This window comes from Cervus elaphus, chromosome 19 (assembly GCF_910594005.1).
Source record: "Cervus elaphus chromosome 19, mCerEla1.1, whole genome shotgun sequence".
NCBI lineage: Eukaryota > Metazoa > Chordata > Mammalia > Artiodactyla > Cervidae > Cervus > Cervus elaphus.
In genome coordinates, this window is record NC_057833.1 from 3044601 (window position 1) to 3056948 (window position 12348).

Genomic DNA, 12348 nt, shown 5'->3' on the forward strand with positions numbered 1-12348 from the left:
TCCAGTATTCTTGCCTGGAGAATTCCGTGGACGGAGGAGCCTGGCGGGCTGCAGTCCATGGGGTCACAGAGAGTCAGACACGACTGAGCGCGCACACACACACACACACACACACACACGTATGTTCTTAGTTATAATGTGTGTTATTGTGTATTTTTATATTCCACAGTATATTGATGGTCTTTATAACCACTGGTTTTAATGGCTGAATAATGTTGGGAGTGGTTAGTATCACAGTATACTAACCACTCTTCTGTGTTGGAATATTCAAGTTGTTTCAACTTTTCTGCCATTAATGTCCGTCTTCATGGTTCTTTTGTTCATTCTACAAATAACTTACCCGTGTGTAAGGCATTCTGCTAGCTGCTAGAATTACAGTGATAAGCAGAAAGAGCCATAATCTCTGTCCTTGTGGAATCTAGAATCTAATAACGGACAGTTCTTGATGGCATTTTGCATTTTAGCCACATTAATCTTTGAACTTTAAAAAAAAATTTTTGAGTGAACTGTAGATTTACATGCAGTTTAAAAAAATATAGAGAGACCCCATATGCACTTCATTCACCCTGTTTCCCCCAGTGGTAACATCTTGTGTAGTTGTAATTCTGCAACAGGAACTGATGCATTGATGCAGTCCACCAGCCTCGCTTCTCTGTTGAGCTACTTGTCCCTTAAGTAATGGGGGCCTCTCAGAACTTTCTGAAACAGAGAGATGACTCCATGTGAGGTCACTCCAGACAGTTGCTCAATGATGCCTTTGATCCATAGAGTGGATTGACGGCATGTGGAAAGGATGGGACACACAGAGGCTAGGTGAGGTACATTTGGACTTTAAACCTAGTGCCCTGACCTTGCTACTTAGCTCTGAATGTTAAATGCATCTCCAGATCTTTAAAGCCTTTTTCAGAACCAAGAAAAATCAAATAATAATGACAGCCAATTCGGGTATGTTTAGAGAGGAAACTAGGTCTAAGTGCAGAGCTAGCCGGGGAGGGAAGTAACTGTGGTTAACCAGGCTTGCAATTTGAAAGAGCAGGATTCTCCTTGGCGTCACCCTTCCTCCCTCCCGAGTACACACACACACACCTGTGAACACCCGCACGCCTAAGCTGCTGTTCTGATTCACGGGAGACCCTGGTTCTGGGCAGGTGAGAAGCACATGGCCTCTGGTTGAATGTGTTTTGAAGTGTCTTAGTGACTTTTTAGTTACTTGTGTGTTTGTGATTTAGGTCTTGTTCTTAGCTGTTGAGATTTTCGTTGTTTTATTTCTTTTAAGTGAACGGCATGGTCCTCACTCTCTGAGGAAAGCGTGAGGTCCAGGAAGCCCCAGGACACTGCGCTAAGCGTTTGTGGCTGCTGTTGACTTAGCCCAGTGAGGACTCACCTGCTTGGAGGTGTGATTGGTGGCCGGAGGCTGCGCCAGTGGGACGTGGCCCGCTGTCCGTCAGCCTTCCATCCATGCTGGGGGCTTAGAAGCATTCTGCCGTCCCAGTTTGCTCTCTTTTGCTTTTGACTTCTTTTTCTGTACCATTTCTCTTTCCTTTAAAAGGTCAGAGAGCAAATTTTTTTTTTTTTTTAAGTATTTCATTTATGTGTTCATTTGTTTTGGCTGTGCCGGGTCCTTGGTGCTGTGGGGGCTGCTCTCCAGGTATGGTGTGCGGGCTTCTTCCTGTGGGGGCTTCTCTCGTTGCAGGGCATGGGCCCCAGGGTGTGCTGACTTCAGCAGTCGTGGCCCCCCAGTTCTAGAGCACAGGCTTCGTAGTTGGGGTGCACGAGCGTAGTTGCTTCCCAGCACGTGGGATCTTCCTGGATCAGGGTTCACGCCGTTGTCCCCAGCATTGGCAGGTGGATTTTTTTTTTTTTAACCACTGAGCCACCAGAGAAACCCTTTAACCTAAAGCCTAAAATCTTTGACCAAGAACCGTCTGAACTCCCAGCCCCGGGTGGTCTAGTTGCTGCCTGCCTCCTGGAGACCCTCCTGGCGGCAGGTGAGCCCCGCCCTGCTCTGCAGGCCGCCTTCCAGGCCGTCTTTCCGTAGCTGCGTGTGTTGCCGTCCTCGGGCCTGCGGTGCTGCCTTCTGCCCGGAGCACCGTCTGCCCGCCTTCTCCCCGGCTGCAGCGGTCGGCCCGCCTGTGCCGCCCTCGGACACCCTGCGTGTGGAGGCAGTCCTGGCTTACACACAGCCTCCGCGTGGAGGCCTGCCCCCGCCTGCCAGACCACGTCTCACGCCGCTGCCGCACGCCTCGGGGCGCTCAGGACTTTCCCTCACTGCCCTCATCCCCGTTTGCCGGGGTGTTGTGGATTCTGGATTTGCTGACAGTGGGGCCTCCCAGCCTCCCCAGGCTGTCCTCGATGATGGCCCTGTCTCTGCTCACAGCTGATTCTCGAGTGCCTGGGCTGGTGGTCTGGCACATAGCAGCTTTGCAGTCAGTATTTGCTCAATTAATGAATTAACTCAGGGAGATGGCTACCCTCTAAAATGTCCTTTGGGAGCCTGACATAGAATTTATTATTTTTAAAATGGAATTGGTGGGAATTTCCTGGCAGTCCAGGGGTTAGGACTCTGGGCTCTCACTTCCGAGGGCCTGGCTTCAACCCCTGGTCAGGGAACTAAAATCCCACCAGCCTTGAGGCACGGCCAGAAAAAAAAAAAAAAAAATAGAATTAGGACCTCTTTGTAAAGGCCCAGTTATATATTCCTGTAAAATTATTGACCTGTCCTTGACGTCCGTGACTGTAATTTGTTTGTTTCTTTCAGGTGGGGACCAGGGTTTACTGAATACGTTTTTTAGCAGCTGGGCAACAACAGATATCAGAAAACACCTGCCATTTATTTATAACCTCAGCAGCATTTCTATATACTCCTACCTCCCAGCATTTAAAGCGTAAGTGCCAAGGGTTTACCTGTGGGGTGGGATGCTGAGGGCAGGGGCTGGGGTTCCGATTTGGGGAGGGGGGTGCCTCAGTGTCATTCTTGGGGCAAAAACAGATGGAGACTCTGAGGAAAGTCCTTTCTCTCCTAAGAAACTTGGCTCTGATGGGGAGGGGCCTTGCTGGTGTCCATCGCTTTACGTTTGGAGGAACCCAGAGGGCCCTTAGCTGCCTGTGGGAAAAGGTTCCCATTGGTTCCTGGGATGGCAGGCCCTCTGGTGAATCACCTCTCTGTCGTGGTCAGGAACACTTCTGCCTTGTACAAGCTGTTGAGCCTCAGCTGTCTAAAATGAGGGTGTGAACAACCCTCTCCGTGGTGGTGGTGGGGATGGCATAAGATGTGTGGTGTCATGGTCAAGGGCAGGGCCTGTGGAGCTGGCCTCCCTCACTTCACATCCTGGAGAAGCCACTTCCTGGATGGTTACTAGTTACTGAACTCGCAGCTCAGGAGAAGTTGGGCTTGTTACTGAACACACATCCCCGGTGTCCTCCAGAGGCTATCGTGAACACTCAGTGGGGTGGCTCAGTCAGTAAAGAGTCTGCCTGCAACGCAGGAGACCGGGGTTTGATCCCTGGGTTGGGAGGATTCCCTGGAGAGGGAAATGGCAACACACTGCAGTATTCTTTGCCTGGGAAGTCCCATGGAGAGAGAGCATGGAAGGCTGCACAGTCCATGGGGTCGCCAAGAGTCAGACGTGACTGAGCCACTAACCCTGCCTAACGGAGGCAATCACGTGAAGAGCTGAGAGAGGCTGGCCTCCCTTTGTTGTGGTTCAGTCACCAAGTCGTGTCTGACTCTGCGACCCCGTGGACTGCAGCACGCCAGGCCTCCCTGTCCATCACCAACTCCCGGAGTTTACCCAAACGCATGTCCATTGAGCTGGTGATGCCATCCAGCCATCTCATCCTCTGTCGTCCCCTTCTCCTGCCCTCAATCTTTCCCAGCATCAGGGTCTTTTCCAGTGAGTCAGCTCTTCGCGTCAGGTGGCCAAAGTATTGGAGTTTCAGCTTCAGCATCAGTCCTTCCAATGAACACCCAGGACTGATCTCCTTTAGGATGGACTGGTTGGATCTCCTTGCAGTCCAGGGGGCTCTCAAGAGTCTTCTCCAGCACCACAGTTCAAAAGCATCAATTCTTCAGCCTCCCTTAGCATTTAGTAATAGCAGGCGATGCGTCCTCTGTGTCTGGGAGGGGGTCTAGCAATGCAGGTGATCTCTCAGCCTGAGGAGCAGCGTGTGGTTCCTCATTCTGCCATTTCCCTGCAGTGTGGGGAAGGCTCTTGGCTTCAGTCCCCCATGTGTAAAATGAGGAGGGAAGTCATAACCTCCCTCGTCAGGCTGTTGGGATAAAGCAGTTCGTACACGTAAAGTGCTCATTTCACACCGTTCCCTGTGTGTTTCTGATCCAGCAGCTAATACAGCCCAACTAATGGCTTGTCTCCCAGTGAGGGCCTGGGCCCTGTCCTCTAGCCTCTGACTCATTCGTGTGCAACCAAGAAGATGATTCAGGCTTCTTGAGCGGAGGCCAAGCTGTCAGGCTGATCCTGAGACACAGCCGTGAGCAGTGACAGACACTCTCTGCTGAGCTGGGCAAGGCCCATGATCTCTGAGCCCCGCCTGGGCATTCCTGAGTGAGCAGAAAACAAAGGGTCTTTCTCTCCTTGTGTTTCATTATCTGAAGTCCCCTCCAGATATCTTGCCCCACGGGGATGAGCATGCCTGGCTTTTTGAGGCAGAAATGTTTCCTTTTGTGTTCTTTTCTGGGCAGACTCTGTCCGCCTTACCCAGATAAAGATTACAAGTATCTTGTGTTCTTTCCTCCCTAACTGTTCTCTTGGACGGTGTCTCTGACATACTGCAGCCTCTTCCTTCCTAGAACAAAACAGACAGCCTCTCAGACATACCAACTGTGGTCTGAGTGAAGCAAATAGGACACAATTCACTGTCAAGGGATGGACCAGGAGATGCATGATCTTGGCCTCTAGTCCTTGGCCTTGTGAGGTACAAGCCTGTCTTGCTTGGAAGCGTGGACTTGATTTTCTCTAGTTTTGCTTTTAGTTTCAGATATACAGCAAAGTGATTATTTCTTTCAGATTATATTCCAGTAAAGGTTATTACAAGATATTGAGTATAATTGCCTGTGCCTTACACTATATCCTTGTTGGTCTTTTTGATGAATAGTAGTTTGTATCTGTTAATCCTAAATTCCTATCTTGTTCCTTCCCCTCCGCTTTCCCCTTTGGTAACCATAAGCTTGTTTTCTATGTCTGTGAGTGTGTTTCTGTTTTGGATATAAATTCATTTGTATTGTTATTTTTTAGACTCTATAAATGAGTGATAACATAGAATATTTGTTATTGTCTGACTTACTTCACTAAGGATAATATTTTCTCTGTGCCTGATTCTTCATAGCCCTTATTGCCGCATAGCTCACAGTGTTCCTACAAAGCGTGGTGCCTTTGCTGCTGTTCCCGCATTGAGTCATGTCCGACTCTTTGCAGCCTCACGGACTGCAGCACCCTGGGCCTCCCTGTCCTTCACTGTCTCTCAGAGTTTGCTAAAACGCATGTCCACCGAGCCGATAATGCCATCCAACCATCTCATCCTCTGTCGTCCCCTTCTCCTCCTGCCTCCTATCTTTCCCAGCATTAGAGTCTTTTCCAGTGAGCCAGCTCTTCGAATCAGGTGGCCAGAGTATTAGAGCTTCAGCTTCAGCATCAGTCCTTCCAATGAGTATTCGGGGTTGATTTTCTTTAGGAGTGACTGGTCTGATCTTGCTGTCCAAGAAGACTCTCCAAGAGTCTTCTCCAGCACCACAGTCTGAAAGCCCTCTAGAACTGAATTGCTCTATAAGAGGGCAGTTGCTTAATTTAATTGACTAGCTTCAGCTGAGCAAGCTAAGGTGAGCATGCAAAAGAGAAAGAATCATTAGTGGTGTGAGCAATTCTGTGCCCCTTTCCACTCAAATCTGCTCATCGAGCTTGTGTCCTGAGATGACTGTACTGGGGAAACATGAATTTGACATCCTCCCTATTGAACTCTGTTCCCAAACCGTGTTGATACAGAGATTAAAGACTCATATTTTTCATATAACATGGCCTTATTTCCACTATGGTTCATTGAGATTCCCTCTGATTTTCATTTTCCTACCAAGGTTGAACTTACTGTCCCTTTAGTGATAAGCCTGGTTTGCACATACACTGCTTGCATTCATTTTATTTTGACAAAGAACAAGAAGCAGGTGGAGCCGAGTTAAGTTATTTGGGGAGAAGATAGACTTACTTGCTGGAATCTTGGCCACCTCTCTCAGAATCCCAGTGGTTTTCATATCCTCTAAATGAATTTCCCAGCACAACGGTTTGGGGTCTAAATTACCAAAACAGTTAGGATGGTTTCTTCTTCCTGACTCTAGAGATGAGTGCTAATTTTGGACATCTGCTTGGTGTATGGCCATAACTGTAGTGTAGATGGCGCACTGGGAGGCTAGGAGCAGCCCCGGCACCAGCTTGAGTCAGCTGGTGTGTGACCTGAGGGGAGTTAACACTGCCTCCGAGCTGCTCTCCCTGGGCGGGGGTTGGCCCCACAGTCTTGGTAATGAGGCTTCTCAGAGAGCTGCCTTGCCTCTCCCCACTGCTAGTTATTTAGGGATACGGAAACCAGATCACAGAACTCATTTTCCCTTCCCTTTGCCAGAAAATTCTTTTGTTTTGTTTTGCAGATATCCGTCTCCAGAGACATTTTTCCTTATGTTTTTGTTAGAACTGGGAAGGGCTAAAAAGGCAGGCAGTTACATTTTCTTTTTTTGTTTTAAGTTAATATAAAATTGTGGCCCAAATCTTGGAAGTTTCCCAGGTGGCTCAGTGGTAAGGAATCCGCCTGCCAGTGCAGGAGATGCGGGTTTGATCCCTAAGTTGGGAAGATGCCCTGGAGAAGGAAATGGCAACCTACTCCAGTATTCTTACCTGGAGAATCCCATGAAGCCTGGTGGGCTATGAGTCCATGGGGTTGCAAAGAGTCTGATACAACTTAGCAAGTAAACAACAACACAGCCAGTCATGAACTCTTGGCTGCAGTCTGCCTGACCAAGAACCGTGTGCAGAGCTGGGAACTCCGAGTGAATTCCAAGCCCCACTGCTGGGCTCAGGATGACCTTGCTGGCCTCCAGGACCAGTGGCCCTGTGGTGTGCCGGCCTCCCCCAGGACAGCACAGGTGGTGGCCCGTGAAATGAAACTAAGGAGTGGTTTAGAGGCTTCATGGAAGAAGTCGAGAATCTGGCTCACCAGCTCCTAGCAACTGTGTGCCTTGAGAATGCCAAGACAGTATTTGGATGCCCCAGAATCTCACCACCTTGGATATCTTAGAGCAATGTAGCCTTTGCTCTCACATGAAGTTTCTGCAAAAGAATGGCCTGACATGAATCAAAATTAACATGAACTTGAGCCACAGAGGTAGCATATCTAAAGCCTTTCTCTGCAAACTGTTTGGATGGCACAGAGCACAGAGGAAACACATGTACTAGTTTTACCACTTCGAATGGATTCTCAAACATAGCTTCTGAAATGCCAAATTAATAATATTTTCTGTAGCAGAAGATCCTGTTTAGTACTGCATAACTTGAGAACCAAAATGCTTGGCTTAGAACTTTTCAATTAATTTGTAATATATGTGTTGAAAAACAAGCTCATAAATGTATTTCTTAATGAAATAATATTTCTGAAAATGCCTCCCATAATATTTGGGAAATAGCAGGCTCCTAGTTAATATTTGTTTCTTTATGTTTTCTCCATCTGGAGGGCCTGTTTTATCCATATAGCATAGAATTTGGCTTGTACATAATGCTGGGTGAAATCTCATTAGTCTTTTTAAAATCAGCCATTTAGTTCCATTTTTGCTTTCTATTAAATCCACTGACTAAAAACTGTTTATGTTATATTATGCTGTATAAAATTGGCCTAGAGCAAAGATAAAGAATTCTATGGTATTGCTTCAAACTGCCATACGCATTAATTGGTCAAATTGATTGACTAAAACACTTGATTTGCCAAATAATTTCCAAATAAATATTTTAACTTACCCATTTACTTGAGTTTAAATATGATCTAAGGCCTGGCCTAGTGATCTAATCTCAGAAACTAGATCTACAGACCCAAAATATTCCTTTCCACTTGTTTGCTGCTTTAAATGTTTCGGAGGATGTTCATATCCATTATTTCTTTCCCAGAAATGTAGCTTATTCACTAAAACCTTTCCAAGCCTCTTTAAAGGCAGTATTTTCTGAAAGTGAAATTGAACCTTTGGTGTCCTCATTTTGGTTGTGTACGCACATTTCTGATGTGGTTATTTTTGCTTGATGCCTAAGAGACCCCTGGCTCCAGTTCTGCCTGGGACTGTTGTCATTGGAGATACAGGTCATCTGTGCTCATTTCTTTCCATCCTCCTCCATCTTCTCCTAGAACCCTGAGGAGCCGTAGTTGGTATGGCTCTTATTTTTTCATCCATTTGCTGTCTTCTTACTGATGACCCAGCGTGGAGCATATGGAGGGTGCCCGCCTTCTGCTCACAGAGGACCAGAAAAATGAATGAGGGCGCTGTAATCTGAGCAGCCTGGCAAATGCTTAAGCGTGCAGAGCTTCCCGTGCATCCCATGGTGTGGTCGGCATGGTCTGAGTCGCGGAATCGCGTCTGTGGTCCCACGGACATCATCCTTCTCCTTTCTGGGTGTCGGGTGCCTGCCGGGCCCCAGGCAGAGCTTCCCGTGCATCCCATGGTGTGGTCAGCATGGTCTCAGTCGCGGAATTGCATCTGTGGTCCCAGGGACATCATCCTCCTTTCTGGGTGTCGGGTGCCTGCCGGGCCCTGGTGCCCCACGTCTCAGCACAGCCATTGGGTGCTTCTGACTTCACCCCTAAGCGCCTGTCAGATGGTCTGTCCTCAGATCTTACTGCTGTGGCCCATTCTGCGGCCCGGGTCCTCGTCACAAAGCGGGATGCTTCCACGCCAGTCGCGTTGCGGCCTTCAGAGGCTGCTCTGACAGTAGGCACAGAAGGGTCCAAGGAGTGATGTCTCACGGGCAGGACTCTGACTGAGAAACACCATGTCACAGGAGAGGGAGCTCGTGGGAGGGGAAGGACGTGGGGACTGAGGGGAAGATTCAGGCTCCTCGGGGGTCTCAAGCCGGTGGGCTGAAGGCTGTATTTGTCCCACAGATATGTTTGGTCTTCCTAACGTAATTTTCTTTTTTTTAATTTTCTCAGTTATTAATGCTTAAAATTAGGGAATCTCACATGAAATGCAAATTTCCAAGTCCTTAAAAAAAAGGTCAGATCTTTAGCAGGATGTGAAGAAGAATGTCAGAGATACTGTTAACCAGTGTGGGACCTAAGCAGCCGGAACGGAGAAGCTGCCCCTTCCCAAGATGGAGGAGACTGTGAGCAAAGCCGGTTCTTAGGAGCAGGGACCGACCAGAGATGTATGCGGTGTGTGAAGTTTTGAGGCAAATATTAAACATCCTAGTGAAAATGTGGAAGAGGGGAGTCGGTGCAGGCGTGGGGAGCTCAGGGGAGAGGTCGGGTGAGACGTTGCCCCAGGACTGTCAGCATGTAAGTGATATTTATAGCTGGGAGACAAGATGATATCAGCAAGAGAGTGGCTGTGATACGGAAGAGTCCTGCAGACCGAGCCCTGGGGCAGGAAGATGTGCGGCCAGAGGACCCAGCGACCACGCCCGCAAGGCAGGAGAGCCCCTGCTCGCTCAGGCTTTGCACAAGCCACGCAGGACCTCAGGAGGGGCAGCGAGCCATCCGGGCCAGGAGCTGTGGTGAGCCAGGTAGGCGGCCGATGTGAAGCGGCCCTGGACCCAGAATGCGGGGTCCCCGGCGACTTTGGCAGGGACACAGCTGCTGGAGGAGGAAAGCTTATCCCAGCAGGTCCAGGGAAGGGACACATGGAGCCCTTCTGACGCATTTAATTAAAGAGAGAAGGGAAAGGGGCTCCCAGCTGGATCAGGATGTTGGAGCGAGAGACGGCGGTGGTGGTGTTTTTGGATGGAAGCAGGTGCAGCATGTTTGCGTGTCGATGGAAATGATCCAGGAGGGGGAGAGGACTGAAGAACCTGGAGGGAGCCTTGCCGAGTGATGCCCTGGAGTAGGTGAGGAGTGTGTCTGAGCGCACGTGTGGAGGGCGTGGCTTCAGCCCAGGGCAGGACGGCCGCGTGGCACGGAGGCAGGCAGGCGGCGGTATTGTTTTGATCTAGTGAGTGAATGAGCAGTCGGCCAGAAGAGGCTGAGAGGGACACGATACCCCCAGGAGCGTCTCCCTAGTGACCTTACCTCGTGGCCCCTCCCTGCTACTTTGTGAGGAGAAGCCAGCCAGGCTGGTGGCGGAGTTGACAGGGTCCGAGGCGAGGTTATTTTCTTTGAATGTTTGTCTGTTGGTGGCTGCGCTGGGTCTTCATTGCTGCATGTGGCCTTTCTCTAGACTCAGAGGGCGGGAGCTGTTCTTCATCGCCGGGTGCGGGCCTCTCGTTGCAGCGGCTCCTCGAGGGTGCAGCCGACTCAGTAGCTGCACCGCTTGGGTCCGGTCGCGCCGCGGCATGTGGGGTCTTCCCGGACCAGGTATGGAGCCTGTGTCCCCTGCATTGACAGGTAGATTCTTAGCCACTGAACCACCAGGGAAGTCCCAAGTCGAGCTTATTAAAGTCTGGGTTTGAGTACTGATGTGGTTGGCATTTCCAGGGCACAGTTGGGAGGGTTATTTAATTTAGCTTGAAAGGCAAAGATTGGGTGGGTCCCTGGAGGCTGCAGTTGTCTGTTGCTGGGTAGCAGCTGTCTTCTGGTGATGGGAAAAGCTCTCACGCCCTGACCTCCCCTCACCAGCTCCTCTCTCTGCACGACCAGCCCACCCCATGGGCACTTGGCTTTATAACTCTTGATCGAGCTTGCGAGTGGGTAAGAGGAGGGAATTTTTGGTGAGAGAGGAGAGGTGGCGGATCCACGATGGGGATCGGTTTGGGTTTGTGTGTGAGAGGGAGCCTGAGGGGATACGAGTGAGGGGCCCCAGGCCAGAGGGCATGAGTCACTGAAATGGTCGGAGGATGAGTGGCACGGCGGCCGCGTCTCCTCGGGAAGGATTGGGCTGGCAGCGCTGCACATCTCTTCTTGGAACCTGTGTGAACACCGCACGCAGAGAGCGTCGTGAGAATTGAAAAATGCTTCTGTGTGCGCCATCGTGGGTTACTTCCCATTCCGCTCTGACCAGTCCTGCCGTCTCGTCCACACCTTCCCAGCTGCACTTCTCAACTGGTCGTGAAAATTCTATCTGATCTTTTGGTAACACCAGGTCACAGGGATTATTTTAACGGCTAACCTAAGCAGTATTATTGCTGGCTTGGGTTCAAACTATGTCTTGTGATCTGGACGTCACTCTTGAGATTCTATCAAGTTAAAATTAGAACACTTATTTTAAGAGATGTGTGCAAGCTGAGACAAATCCCCAGTAGTGGGTCAGAATGAATGGCTCTCAGTAATTTAGAGACAATTGTGATATGTACCCAATTTTTTTTTTTTTTCCTGGCTGGTAAAATTTGGTGGATAAATCGGGCTGTGAGTCAGTGATTCTTCTGGTTATCCTTGCACTCAATCGAGGTCAGCTGAACTTGATCTTCTGATATCAGCATGTCCCCTTCTTGTTCACTGCCTACTTTGCTTTTGACTAAAAAAGCGACCTAAATTCTGACTGTCGTACCTGTTTGGCCTTTGGTAAGGGAGAGAGATACCACCAGAAAAATACTCTGGGTTTCTCTTCTCTAAGAAACACCTCTCCCCCAAATTTGCATTTCAGCTAAATTGTTCTTTTAAGCAGAAGTAGTTTTCCCTTTTCTTGTGACCTGTGCTCACTCTTATTTCATTTCACCTGGTTATTTTGGACTTTTTGTAAATGGCTGAAGAGTAAGTTGGTTAAAATGATAGAAAGTGATTTTTAGAAACACTCCTCAGGGAACATGATTGTGACAAACATAATTACATGAAATCCATATCTAGACGAGTGGAAATGCCAGATACAAAAACTAAGACCTTTCGCTCATCTCTTTTGCAAACAGCACGTTTTATTATGAGAGCTCATAGAGCAGGCCGTTCAGGATGCTGTGTTTCGTAATTAAATACCACGCTGCTTGTGCAGCGAGACCACAGTTACGTAAACTGTGTAACGGACAGACCTTCGTGTGCAGGGTCAGGGTGAGGCCTGATGAGGCCGCCCCCTTCGCGGGGCCCAGGGCAGCCTCGGGTGATCTCCAGGAACATCCTTAGGGTGACTGCCTTTTGCACAACTGCTGAGTCTGTCTTCACGTCCTCCCTCCTCCTTTCTGAGCCCCATGATTCCCACTCAGCAGCTGCCTCCCTCCCCACCCTCAAAGGGCC

The 12348-nt window shown here is 49.2% G+C and overlaps 1 protein-coding gene across 1 annotated transcript in view; it reads left to right on the plus strand.

Annotated features, from left to right (window-relative positions):
* GYG1 (glycogenin 1) overlaps window positions 1–12348 on the plus strand; it is a 36763-nt gene that overhangs the window by 14610 nt on the left and 9805 nt on the right. Inside the window, exon 5 of the mRNA XM_043874634.1 lies at window positions 2759–2885. Within this exon, the coding sequence (XP_043730569.1) occupies window positions 2759–2885 (127 nt within the window). The remainder of the gene's footprint in view (window positions 1–2758; window positions 2886–12348) is intronic.